This window comes from Barbus barbus, assembly GCF_936440315.1.
Source record: "Barbus barbus genome assembly, chromosome: 42".
Taxonomy (NCBI): domain Eukaryota; kingdom Metazoa; phylum Chordata; class Actinopteri; order Cypriniformes; family Cyprinidae; genus Barbus; species Barbus barbus.
The window spans coordinates 14838569-14852706 of NC_136720.1; the positions used below are offsets into that span (position 1 = coordinate 14838569).

At 40.2% G+C, this 14138-nt stretch overlaps 2 protein-coding genes across 3 annotated transcripts in view; one reads left to right on the top strand and one right to left on the bottom strand.

Annotated features, from left to right (window-relative positions):
• The window catches only part of LOC306861226 (PCNA-interacting partner-like), a 16954-nt gene extending 6127 nt beyond the window's left edge, over positions 1 to 10827 (top strand). For both annotated transcript variants that reach the window (XM_079403375.1, XM_079403376.1), the window contains 5 exons: positions 2617 to 2794; positions 2877 to 3058; positions 4554 to 4635; positions 9084 to 9279; positions 10123 to 10827. In XM_079403375.1, coding sequence (XP_079259501.1) covers positions 2617 to 2794; positions 2877 to 3058; positions 4554 to 4635; positions 9084 to 9279; positions 10123 to 10424 — 940 coding nt within the window. In that variant the 3' untranslated portion in view covers positions 10425 to 10827. The remainder of the gene's footprint in view (positions 1 to 2616; positions 2795 to 2876; positions 3059 to 4553; positions 4636 to 9083; positions 9280 to 10122) is intronic.
• An 88-nt stretch (positions 10828 to 10915) lies between these two features.
• Positions 10916 to 13882, bottom strand: LOC306861919 (pro-MCH 2-like; the record flags this gene model as incomplete). Its single annotated transcript, XM_079404405.1, has 3 exons — positions 10916 to 10965; positions 12888 to 13056; positions 13649 to 13882. The coding sequence occupies 3 exons, from the start codon at positions 13880 to 13882 to the stop codon at positions 10916 to 10918; spliced, it is 453 nt and encodes a 150-aa protein (XP_079260531.1).
• Between the last annotated feature and the right edge of the window lie 256 nt (positions 13883 to 14138).

Consider the following 14138-nt stretch of genomic DNA (forward strand, 5'->3'; position numbering starts at 1 on the left):
GGCACACTGTATGTTGCACATACTGTATACTAGCCTAAGCAGTAGGAATATTATAATATTGTGAACATAGCCAGTGCTTTGAATTAAAAGCCAGGACCGTCATGACCTAGCCTTGACTTAGGGAGACAGAAATTATCATCAATACACAACCCCAGATGAGTGTAGAAAAGCCTTTGATTTATACAACAGATTTTGTATCGCCTTGCTTTGCCCAAAGAAAATGTACTTGCTATCTGCATTTGTGGATCTGTTGGTCTCGTGACTCTCGTCCTATCTTAAAAACGGATTCTCTCGTCTTTTACCTGCTGCCATGTATCGACGCGTGATCCTCTTCTCAAAGCAACCTTTAATGACGTCTGCACCAGTATTAATGAAATCGCCTGAATTGTTCAAGCATGTTTATCTGAGGAACATCAAAGTGTGTTGTACCGAACAGCAAATGGCGGCTTTGTCCCTCCTTAGTTTGATAACTCTGATTAAACGTCATAACAGTGAGATTTTGCTATGATAACTCGCACTTCAAAACGTCCAAGCAAATCTCCACTAGACGTTTGGCAGCACAACACATGGAGCTGAATTGAATAGATGGAGAGGACGCAAGGTCATTTCCTGCAGTGCATCATGTGCATCAACTTCATTTTTGGTGGAAGTGCCTTGAACCTGCTGCATGTGGTCCTGTTCACCACCACGTCTCCTTTCTCTAATGAGAGCCAAAAGGGGTCTTTCATCGGCCTGCTACCCTGCCTGTGCAGTTCCCCACCTCCCAGCACCTTATGGAGTACTGTATTACCACACACAAACACTCCTTACAGGGGAATCAGCGTCTCTCGAACAGCTAACATCTGTTTTCCCAGATGATTCTATTACTGTAATTCTCTTTCACAAAAGCAAGGTCAGGGATTCAGGGCGGCCTCTTTCCCGCTGCAGCCCAAATGTTTACATTTATTAATCTCTTCATATATTCACACATAAAGTGAGGTGGAGTACACCAATAGCACTGGTCTGGCACGAAAACTTCTTGGACCCTCCTTGGCTGCATTTTTACATGAGTTATGGAGTGGTCACACTAGATTTTAATCAAGCAAAATAATTTCTATGCAGCAAACCTTTTTATATAACAAATAATTAATAATCAGGAGTCCGACAGTCATGGGAAACACTGTATTTTTAAAATCAGGTTTTATAGGCATTGGGAATGTTTTAATAGTTATAGTCAACTGTTGTTGATTTTGTTAATTATAATAATGACTTAATGTTGGCATTAATAACAATATTTATATACAAATGGATTTATTAACTATTCATTTAGTTCTATTATTATTATGAAAATGTTGTAAATAATAGTAATGATAATCTATTAGTAGTATAGGCAATTTATAGACGTTGATCTAAAACATGCACAGAGATCTGTAAACTTGCTTGCAAGCCATAGTTATTTGTGCGTGAATCATTGTGCGTGAAGCCAAAACAGTTAAAAAATCAGTTTGAATAATTCATTAGCAAATCTGTAAAAATCTAGTAATCACAAAGTGGAAAGGTTTTGAACAAAATCACGGAAATTCATTGGTCAAGATGTGTGGGATCACTGAATAATGTTAAACTCTAGCTCTTTTTCCTTTTTTTTTTTTTTTTCTTTTTTTACTGGGATTTGCAGGTCAAAGTTCACAAAATGTGAGCTTAAGGTACAACTTCTACTGTGTCCAAATTCAGGGTCTGCATCCTTCGGAGTACTCATTTGAAGGATGTTACGTCACAGCGCCGCGACGAAGGCTGTCCAAATTCGTAGGATCCTTCAAATGCGGCCCACAAATACGTCCTCCTTTTCCCCGAATTGGAAGGATGGGTGTGGTGGATCCTTTCCTGTCCTACCTATCCCATAATTCTTTTCGGCAGAGCGTAATGGCGGACGAAGCGAGCGGTAGCGGAGTGGGAGAGGAGTTTCTCTGACAAAACAAGCTAAAGTTTATGCTTCGGCTCAATGAATTTGTAGGAGAAATTAGTAGAATACTTAAAAACAAATAAAAATAGGCTATAATGGTTTACCTGGATGTGACTGTCTTGTAGTCTGATATAAAAAAACTCTCCGACAACGAGCAAAGAAAGTATTTAATTTATTTAATTGCTTTATTTCTTCCAAAAGAATTAAAATGAGGAGAATAACTTTGTTTGTCCATTTTCCCGCTTCTTGCTTGGCGCTGTCACGGTTGCTAGGCGACAGGATATGAGCAGCGGGTAAGGGAGGGAACTGAAAGAAGGGTAGGCTGTCCAAATTCACAAACACCGACTTCCGGATTTTGCGGACGTCGGAGGATCCCTCCTCCTTCAACCGGGTAGGAAGGATCCTAAGGAGGATGCAGACCCTGAATTTGGACACAGCCTTCATGTACATACTCTTATGTTTGCATGTGTGTGAATGGAAGAATATTTAAAGGGAAAGTTCAGCCAAAAATGAAAATTCTTACAGGTTTAGAACAGCATGAGGGTGAGTAATTAATAACAGAATTTTCCTTTTTGGGTGAACTACCCCTTTAAAATTTGTGACCACACCTTCAGTACTGCAAAAATATGAAAATGTATGTTTTTATTTGTCTGCATTGCACTGTTTTCTTCCAACAGAGAAGCTGGATCCAAGCTGGTGTCTAGTATTAAAGCTGCTCTGGTTAAAGGCCGCAGTAATGGAGACTCAGTGTACCTTGCAGCAGAGGATACAGCCAAAAGTCTCAAGGAAAGAATTGGTCAAATACACACTATGCAGATGCATTCAGCGGTTGGCACGGGAATCAGTCCAGCAAGGGTAAAAAAGAACGGATGTACTCTATCTTCTCCAAATATTTCTTCCAACCTCATTAATAAGACACAAGATGTTTCCTTTTTAGCCCAAAGCATATGCTATTAACCACTCCACTGCCTATGGGGGACGAGAGACTGTGAAGGTTCTGATGACTCTTTTGGATGAAGAAGCACTAGCACCGCCCTGCAGGAACAAGGCGGAACTGCTCTCTGAAGATCATGCAGTTCTTAATGGCAGCTCTGGAGCTTGTCTTCTTACCCTTTACAAGTGAGTTACACCACTTTGCTGTAATAGTGTATTTATTTGAAAGTTTAATATGGTCATTGAACGAAAAAAAAAGCATCTATTTTTGTCCTGTTTAAATAAATTTATAATAATAATGCCTAATTAGATGCTTAAAATATAATTTCATAAATTTTATTAATAATATTTGTTTTTGAATAAAATTGCACACTATTGTCATAGGGCAAAAATGGATCCTAAAAATGAATTTAAAATACTAAAAATATTTTAATTAAATATTTTAATAATAATAAACTTAATGCCAAAAAATTATTTTCCTGTCTGTTTTCTCAATTAACTTAAAGGTGCCATAGAATGCATTGATACAGTATTTTAAATTGTTCTCTGATATCTACACAGAAGGTATGTGGCTTAGGTAAGGGCAAAAAATCTCCAGAAACGATTTTACATGTCCATTTACAACCCTAGGATTTCTCCCTAGAATGAAACGGTCTGTTATTGGCTTATTTGGCAGGGTCATGAATAATAATGAGCTCTGCTCTGATTGGCTGTTTCTCAGTGCTGCTCAATGTTGAGCTCTGCTCTGATTGGCTGTTTCACAGTACGGCTCATCAGCAAGAAGGAAGCACAGGGAGGAAAATATATATTTAAATACTTTCTCTCGCAGTTATATCGTCGGGTAATTATACTGTATTATAAAACGCGGGCATCAGGGAGCCGTTATTAATATGCGAGGCATTGAAACTGCTTTGGAACGATCGTTATAGTTTCACTTTCAAGAGACGCGATCACACAAACTATGTTTACATTATGGAGCAACAGTACTTACCACACATTTCACAAGATCAGATGCTTGTCAGTGGTGCTCAGGATCTGTAAGTCATTCGCCATCATCCTCATCTCTCCTTACTGAGAGTGAAATCTTATGTATTGTAACAGGCTACCGCTAGCAAGGAGCCAACCATGTCCCTTTAGTGGCTCGCGTTATTTGCTTTCTGTGCCTTTCTGAATACAGACACCAACCCATCCCTGCACTTCACACCCCCTGCACGGCCTGGAACATAAAATTTATTTTGATATTTTCGCTGTTGTCCGCGCTTGTTTATTTACAATACCTGCAGAGCTTCTGATGGTTCGGCCGGCTTAGAACAAGGGCGGGTTTGTGCAAATGTTGGGGGCGTAGTGATCCCGACTGTTGCGTCACAGTCGGTGTTATGTTCTGATTCACCTGTTTTTCAGTGGTCTTTTTTAATCACGAGATTTACATATGAAGGAGGAAACTATGGTGTTTGAGGCTCACTGTATGTCATTTCCATGTACAGAACTGTTATTATTTAAATATGCCAGGGTAAAGACAGTTTTTCATTCTATGGCACCTTTAAGGTGTGACAAAGTTATTTTGCGTATGTGTTTGACTTATTAAACATTTGCAATTTATTAGTTTTTTTTATTTGCATTTCAATACCTTGCATTAATCTTTGAATATTCAGCTTGTTCGCTTTCCACTTTGTGCCTATAGATCTCCAGAAGTTCCCACGGGATCTTCTCCAAAGCCTTTACGGAACCGTGTCTTGAGCCAACAAGAACACATCAAGTCCAAGGTAAAGAATCATGGGGGCTGTAAGCAGAGACCCCAGTCTCAAATAGCGGTCAAACCGAAATTGAATGTGACACTTGATTTTTAAAACAGACAGCAAGTAATGCACATTCACAAGCTATATCATCTGCTTCCTCTGTTTTGTAATGTGCAAATTTATACAGCTGTTTTTTATGCATGGTGCTTGTGCAGCAGGTTTCTTGTTAAAACAACCACGAAGTGTAAAATTTAGTGTCATACAGTACACTCCAGACTTTAACCAATAACCTCTGGCAGTGATGCACACTTGCACAATTAATCTATCTTTTCCAGAAAACTTTTAAAATGCCCCACTGGGCTGTGAGAAGAAAGATTACATTCGTATGTGCTAAAAATTTAGTATTATCTCTTGGCCTTATAAGAATTTTTTTGTTTGGCCATAAAATTCTTGAAAGATATAAATCTCTTAAAGGTGCCATAGAATGAAAAACTGTCTTTACCTTGGCATAGTTAAATAATAACATTTCTGTACATGGAAATGACATAACGTGAGCCTCAAACACCATTGTTTCCTCCTCCTTATGTAAATCTCGTGAATAAAAAAGACCACTGAAAAATAGGCGAGTCTGAACATAACACCGACTGTGACGTAACAGTCGGGATCACTACACACCCAACATTTGCATAACGTCTACCCGCCCTTGTTCTAGGCCAGCCGAATCTACACAGCTGAATCATCAGAAGTTCTGCATGTATTGTAAAGAAACATGCGAGGACAACAGCGAACATGGCAGATCATGGAAATAAATGTCATGTTCCAGGCTGTGCAGGGATTGGTTGGTGTCTGTTCAGAAAGGCACGGAAAGCAAATAACGATTTCTAATAAAATAACACGAGCCATTAAGGGACATGGTTAGCTGCTAGCGGTAGCCTGTTACAGTACATAAGATTTCACTTATCACATAAACAGAGTAAGGAGAGATGCTGGAGGATGATGGCGAATGATTTACAGATCCTGAGCATCACTGACAAGCATCTGATCTTGAAAATGTGTGGTAAGTACTGCCGCTCCATAGTATAAACGGAGTTTGTGCGATCTCGAAAGTGAAACTATAACGCGATCGACCAATCGCTCAAAAGCAGTTTCAATGCCCCGCGTATTAATAGCGGCTCCCTGATGCCCACATTTTATTTACAGTACAATTATCCAACTATATAACTGCGAGAGAAAGTACTGAAATATATATTTTCCTCCCTGTGTTTGTTTCCTTGCTGTGAGCTACTGAAATGAGCCACACTGTGAAACAGCCAATCAGAGCAGAGCTCAACATAATTATTCATAACCCTTCCAAATAAGCCAATAACAGACCATTTTATTCTAAGGAGAAATCCCAGGGTTTTAAATGGACATTTAAAACCGTTTCTGGAGATTTTTTTTTTTTTTTTTTTTCCCTTACCTAAGCCACATACTTTCTATGTAGATATCGGAGAACAATTTAAAATATTGTATCAATGCATTCTGTGGCACCTTTAATATGAAACAACGGCCTGAATAGCAACTAAATGATGTCTGTCAATAAGCATGTTTCAGAAACCAATTTTAACTAGTCTCTGGATTGCTAACACGTTTTAAATGTGGTGATAAATGGCAGTGTATTAAAAACAGTGTTTTTTTTTTTTTTTTTTTTTTGGTGTGTGTGTTTACTGGGCTTCTTCACCAATTAGAAATGGTGAGTGCTCTGTGAACATGTATGCTAGGCACATTTTGTTAAAAGGATTCTTTATTTGATTGCACAAGCAGATGTCTCTTTAGACCTCCACTTTCTGGCCGCCTTCCTGTGTTAGTGAGCGGTAATGGTCCCTGGGCAGCTCACCGCTTCCTGAACTGGACGGGCGGAAGCTTTCTGCATCAATTTCACTTTGAACATGCCATATCAGTGGCGTTACTCAGCTAGCAAGGGAAACTTGAAAGGTTATTATTTCCTGTTGTCTGCAGAATGACTTTATCCAGCCATACTCCAATAGTTTCATCACAAACTGACGTCGATTGGCACAAGGGGAGAGATCAAGAGGTTCCTCCAGCAGCAAGACTGCAGAGACAGATTATTCTGAGTAGGAAGGTTTAATGAACTCATAATGAACCCCAGTCGATACACTGAGGGCCAGTATTATGCATATAAAAGGATGGTAGTAAATTTTTACATAATGTTAGTATATTTCCTGCTAAGAATGTTCATTAAAACACTCAAAGCAGGCCTCTGGTATTAAGATCTGTATCTGGTCACCCAATCTCAAATGGATGGTCGTAAGTACAGGTGTAAATGGATAAGATTTTAGTAAGTATTAATAATAGAATATTATTCAAATCGTTTATTCTAAAAATTGTGGTGTTTTTGTTGTAATAAAAGTATTAAAGTAACGTTGTTTAATATTAATTTAAACCTAATGGTTTAAAAAAAAAAAAAAAAAAATCCATCCATGCATTCTCCAAACCATTTAGGTCTATGTTGGGTTGCAGGAATCTTGAAGCTGTAACGGCGTCTTGGGCCAGAAAAGGCAGGGAAACACCCTGGATATGTGTGGATGGTGGCAATTATTATTCAACATTCAATAAAATGCTGACATAGACAGTAATATATAATCAGAGACCCTCCCCTGATTCACTCATGTGCCTCAGCTCACCACTTAATATCACAATCTCACTGGTGCTGGTGCTGTGTCAGCTGGCTCAGTGGTTTTGTCCAAAAACAGGTGTTATTCAACCATGTGTCATTTCATTGTGTGCTTCACAGACACACCCCTCATCTTATTGAGGGCTTAATGATGACGTTCATATCAGAGGAAGTAGCTGGTGGACCCAGCCTGTCGCTATTATTTTTATTTTCTTTTATTCTCTATTGGCGTACAGTCAGGGCTGCCCAATGTACCATATAAGCCTCCATATGAAAGCACCCAGTCTGAGCAATGCTGTTGTTTTAGGTGCTCTTTTGAGAAAGTGCTTTGAAAAAGCTGCACTCAAACTTTGATCAACCCACACACACACATATATACATACACCCACTGCCCGTTTTCTCAACGCTCTTGCAGTCCCACCCAACTATGCCTGCAGTATCTTTTTTTTTTTTTACTTTCCTGAATTCCACTCTCCTACTGTGGCCAGCTAGCCTGAAGGGAGAGAGCCTTGAATCCTGATAATCCTTAGCAGGGATGGATCAAAGGCCATGAAAGAGGTGGATCAGCGCTTCTCTGAGACCCTTGAGACCTTAGAGGTTCACTACGCCTGTGCGAGCTACCATTTTCTGCTTTTATGCTCCACACGCTAGCCTCTGGACCACAGTATTTATCTTTTTTTTTTTTTTTTTTTTTTTTTTTGTATACATTCATTCTAATAGGATTTTAGATGTGGTCATGTCCACCCAGTTATATCAGCAGGGCTCAAAAATAAGGACGGCCTGATGACCTGAGGACCGTGTCAGAGTGTTTCAGGACAACGTCATTGGTCCTGTTGTGCCAGTGCAGCAGTGCCACTGTGCCATACATCATTCATTGATAATATTGATGTTTTACAAACTTAAAGGGAGAGTTCACCCAAAAATGAAAATCTGTCATGAATTACTCACCCTCATGTCGTTCCAAACCTGAAAGACCCTAGTTTATCTTCGGAACACAATTAAGATATTTTTTATGAAATCCAAGAGCTTTCTGACCCTGCATAGACAACAAACACAATGGACACGTTTAAGGCATAGAAAGGTAGTAAGGACATTGTTAAAATGGTCCATGTGACATCAGTAGTTCCACTGTTCAATCCATGTCAGTCTTTGCAAGTTCATGGGTCCTGCATCAGCCACATCGCATACATGCCTGGTACTCTGGTGAACACCACTTCACATGGTACAAACTGACACAAAAGAGGAAAAACAATTGTTGACTAAGGTCGTTATTTTTGTTTTGTTTGCGCACAAGAAGTATTCTCGTAGCTTCATAACATTAAGGTTCAAATACTGATGTCACATGGACTATTTTAATGATGTCCTTACTACCTTTCTGGGCCTTGAACATGTTAGTTGCGTTGCTGTCTATGCAGGGTCCGAAAGCTCTCAGATTTCATCAAAAATATCTTAATTTGTGTTCCGAAGATGAACGAGGGTCTTACGAGTTTGAAACAACATGAAGGTGAGTAATTCATGTCTCAATTTTTATTTTTGGGTGAACTATCCCTTTAAACCTATGGCATGTTATCAAGCTGGTAATATGCATAAGGTTTTGTTAAGGTTTAGTCTTGGATTGTTTAGTTATTTTTGGATTAAAATCATAAAAAAAAATTTATTAGCACAAGTGGTATAATAGCTGTAATGAGTAATGTTTTTCTTTCAGCTGTTGCAGTTTTAAAGTATATTTATTTTTAAAATTTATTAATTTATTAAAAAGAATACTTTCTTTTTTTTTTTTCCTCTTTTTTTTTTTTTAAAGGTTGTGCGGCCAACCGTCCGCTCTCAGTTTGCATGCACATACAAGGATGATGAGCTGCCCCTCAACCGGGTGTTGGAGTTTCCGAGCACCAGCCAACTTCCCACCTGTGTGCACCCTGCATCCAAAAAACCCGTCCCTTTACCAGTGACTATAGAGGAAGGGCATGACCCCACTGGGATGGACATCACTCTCAAAGGTAGTGCCTCTGCCACATTTAAAGATGCTATGCAAAAGTAGTTTTGTCACTCTTAGTCCTTGTTTATTAGTTTTGAGACCATGTAGATGCTGTTGTGTCCTTTTAAAATGTGACACAATTAAACATTAGCTTCTATAATGCTTTTAAAATGTGTAGGCTTTCTCTTCTGAGAAACCAGAGCAAAATTTATGACTATGCCACAGGTTCATGTCCTATCACATGTTCTCTAGAAATGTCTGAGACTGTCCCACTCACTGCGACCGATCGATAAGGAATCTGTGTTCATTAAGTTATTTCATGGGGGTTTATTTTTTTTAAGAGGGGTCTCAGTTCTTAGTAAACTGAATAATCTTCATGCTTGGTCTGTTTGCTGCGTGCACATGCAGAAGAGCTCCCTTTTTCTGACGCCCCACGGTCGGAAAGATGCCCAGGTCCACCTCCACAGCCCAGGCCTCGATCCCTGCCCAGTCCCTGCTTGGGGACTGGTACTTAAGATCAACCTTTAAACGATTCCCCATCTCATAAAACCTGGCTGCCCCCACATCTGTTGTAAAAACTCTTAAGAGCACACATTCTTTTTTCCCCCCTCGCTCACTTTTTGTGGGAATGCAGGCTTCGCTCCACCAGGTTACATGACAAATGTTCAGTTTCAGCGCTGTAAAATAAACACACCGCCTGTTAAAGTGCAGACTAACGTCAGCAATTTCATCATAACCTTTTCTACCCTTCCGTCCTCAGCCCTCCCTCCTTTTTTATTCCTGTTCATTGTTTCACCTTGTTCTCAAAGTCCAATGTTTTTCTTTTGTCCCCCCCTTTCTTGTTTTTCTGTGGATATGGACCCAGAGGCCACTAACTTAAGGCGTGAAGGTCCCGGCCAATCCGCTCTGGGGGAACATAGTGGAAATGTCTGGAACCGAGCTGGTGGGAAGGGGACCCAGCCAGAACAGCTCAGAAGAGCAACCGGGACCTCAAAGAGAAAGCTCGCTAATAGAGAGTGCTCTGAGCAAGGAAGAGAAGAGAACCCCCCTCAGAAAAGACCCCCTGCCAAGGCTCCCGCAGGAGGCCCGGGGAAAAGGAATGTTAAAGCTGCCGGCAAGAAGCTCATCGCTGGTCAGGGCAAACTCACTGGCTTTTTCAGACTGTAATTTACTCGCCAATGATGCTCTGTTTTGGCAATGAAGTCAGATTTTATTTATTAGTAGACTAAATGCATTTAAAGGGGCAGTTCACCTGAAATTGGTAATTTACTCGCCCTCATGTTGTTCTAAACCTTTTTTTGAGGAGGGGGGGGGGGGGTGAAATGGCTGTATAAATGCTTTTAATACAAGTCATGTCACTCTTCTCCAGATTATTACTGACGGGATGTGTTTGTATATATTTGTGTGTGTGTTTGAGATGTAAAGAAGATTACGAGTTGGCAGAGAAGGAACTCTATCATTTTATTTTAGGATTGTGTGACCGTCATGATGAATACTTTCTGTTCCCCTTGAATACGACTCATACTTTGCAGGTTTTAATAAATTTTTATTTCAGTTTTTTTTTTATCATACAGGTGTGTTTGTCATCTTTATATTTGGAGTATCTTTCAGGGTCGAGCTGGGAAAATCATGCAGGTGCTTTGTCAGCTGCTCCATTTTCAAGCTTGCCAACAGGGCCTGTATACTCTCCCTATCATGCACCTCAGCACTGTGAAGAGAACAGGAAGAGCAAAACAAATTTAGCATTAAATGTAACTGGAAGGCTACTTGTAGTTTACTCACTGGTGTATTCCCTGGTGAAGCAAAGATTAAAACAACCTAAGATGGTTTGCTGGTCTGATTTTTCCAGTTGTAGGGGGGTTTTCAATTGGGAGACCAGCTTGAACCAGGTAAGACCAGCATCTCGGTCCATAGGCAGGAAGACGGCCTGGCCATTCCGTCGCCAGGTGCATTGTTTGAAACATATGAATATGAGACAAAACTACAGAATGTCACATTTTATTATTAGCTGTTTCAACACGTATGTTTTAAATAAAAAGAACAGCACTTTTAGAGTTCATCCCACTCATTGATTTGAGCATAAGTATTGGGACAGTTGAACATAAGGCAGATATAAAAGATTAAAAGCTATTATTTAGTTGCAGATCCCTTGCACACAATCACAGCAGTGAGTCGGTGACCCATAGACATCACCAGACTCTTGGTCTCATCCTTTGAAATGCTTTTACCAGCCTTTAATGCAGCCAATTCCAATTGTTGCTTGTTTTGGGGAGTTTCTGCCTTTACTCTCCTCTCCAGCTGGTGAAATTCATGTTCAATCTGATTTAAATCTGGAGATTGACTTGGGCAGTCTAAGACTTTCCATTCCTTTGCCCTTATAAATTCCTTGACTGAAACTGTGTTTTGGGTCATTGTCCTGATACAATATGAAGCACTTCTCAATGAATCTGGTGGCATTTTCTTGAATATTGGTAGGCAAGATGGTTTTGTACCCTTCCAAATTCATTCTGCTACTGTCATCATACATTAAGTCATCAGTAAAGTTGAGAGGACCTGTTCCAGAGGCAGTCATGCATGCACATGCCACGACACCACCTCCACCATGCTTTACAGATGAGGCTGTATGCTTGGGATCATTGCAGTTCCCTGATTTTCTCCACATTTTTGCTTTCCCATCACTTAGATAAAGTTTCATCTTTGTCTCAGACCATAAACACAGTTCCAAAACTCTTCTGGCTCACCTGCTTTTTTGCAAACTCTAATCTTGCCTTTCTATTTTTGGTGCTGGTCAGAGGTTTGCATCTTGCGGTGTAGCATCTGTAATTCTGTGTCAAAGTCTCCTGAGGACAGTAGATTGTCAGAGTATCACCCCAGCTTTCTGGAAGTTGTTGGTGATTTTACAGACACGTCTTTTAGGATTCATTTTCACAGCTTTTATGATTTGTCTGTCATCAACTACTGATGTTTTCTCAGCCGATCAGGTCGTTGTTGGTTGCTGGTGGTTTCCAAACTCTTGATTTCTCCATGCTCTTTGTTTTTGCTATAGCTCTAACTGACTTCCTCTTTTCTTGTAGCATCCAAATTGCTTGCTTTTCTCTCAAAGTCAGCTCCCTCGTCTTCATCCTGGTTTGTGTGTGTCATCATCGAATGCAAGATTCAGAATACAGAAGTAATGGATATAACTGATACAACACATTCCCTGCTTTTAATATCTGAAGAATTAATGCAACATGACACAGCTGATCACTTAGAAAGACCTGTGAGGCAACTGTTCCAATACTTATGCTCACATCAGATAGAGGGATGAAACTCTAAAAGTGCTGAACTACTTAGCTGATAAAACAACTGTGTTGAATCACCCTGGTCTAATAAAAATGTGACATTCTGTAGTTTTTTCTCATATTCATCTTTTAATTATATTTGTAAATGTCTTGACTCCACAGCCAACAGAGCAATTTTGTCTTTGCTGTTTCAATACCTTTTGAGGGCACTGTGTATATATGTATGTGAGAAATTATTCAAAATGAAAAGTAGTCCTCAAGCATATTAGGTTACTTTCATGGCTATGTAAGAATGTCGACGAAGAGGATGGGGAGGAAGAAAGACAATAAGAAACTTGGCAGTGCTTACTGTCTATGTCCCTCCTGCCCACGGGAATGACATCATCTATGCTACGTCGCTCATCCCTCATGTTGAATCCATCCAGAGCATGATCCGTCCCACGCGGCGGCAGCACAGGGATGGTTCTCGAAAAGGCAAGGTTTGTGTCCCTCCCAAGAGACCCTTTTATTCCTGTGTCCTGGTGGAAAAGGGAAAGCCATTTTTAGTCAGCACATCAGAACATAGGACAGCCACTTGAACAGAAGCAGTCCAAGCTAACCCCAAAACACTGCTCCCTCTACAGGCATTTTTCCTGCTGTTTGAAAGTCTGAAACCACACCTGGAGATGTTTAAGTTAATTCGAACAACACACGCCCAAGGGCAGTCTCATGATCCCTACTGGAGCAAAGCCGGCGCATGGAGCCCCACATGGAAGAAATGTGTCAAATTGCGACAAAGTTTTCCATGCCTCGCTTAGCCAATTTTCACAATATCACCATGGGCCCTTTTATCCATAGATTCCATTTCCCCTCTTGTGACCGTGTCCTTCCCATAGTCCTCTCCGACTGTTCCATTACTACACTGATAATTGTAGTAATGTGAGGACAATTCAGCCTTGAATTGAGAAAGCTCTGTTTGATACCCATAGAAAGGTCATCTGATTCATACCACACCAACAAAATCGGACTGGTACGATTTCCTGATCTAAAGTGCATGTAGATGGTGGCAAATACAATCTTGGAGTCTCCTACCTAAAGTAGGAGTGTAAATAAAATAAATAAAACACTTACGGCAAGTATGAAGATGCGTTTTGTCCCGTCTTCATCCACCAATCTGCCCTCTATGATAGGGTGTCTTCTGAAGGTGAGCTGCCCAGGTCCCATTTCGCTTTCATCGTCTTCTCCTACTATCGACACAAGTCTATCTTGGTCTGTACGTTCTTCGTCCATCTTAACTTTGGGCAAAGCTGTAGTCAACTCAACTAAAAGTGCAAGTGCAAAGAAGACCATGTAGGAAGATGCCATGATCTTAGGCGATAATGGTTGACTTGCTTGCAGGAATCTGGCTTTGCACTCGCATGTCCTCTAAGAATCAGATGTGTGCTTTTATAGTGTCTGATGATGATGAGTGGATGATTTCCGTTGTTCTCCTTTGGTGAAACATCATTCACCTTTACAAGAGGTGGATGTCCATCCACAGGGAGGATATTGGGAGATGTTTTAAACGAGGAGGATTATATTTTGAATGGTTTTCGTTTTTCTAAAAGACCCCACTGTGGTT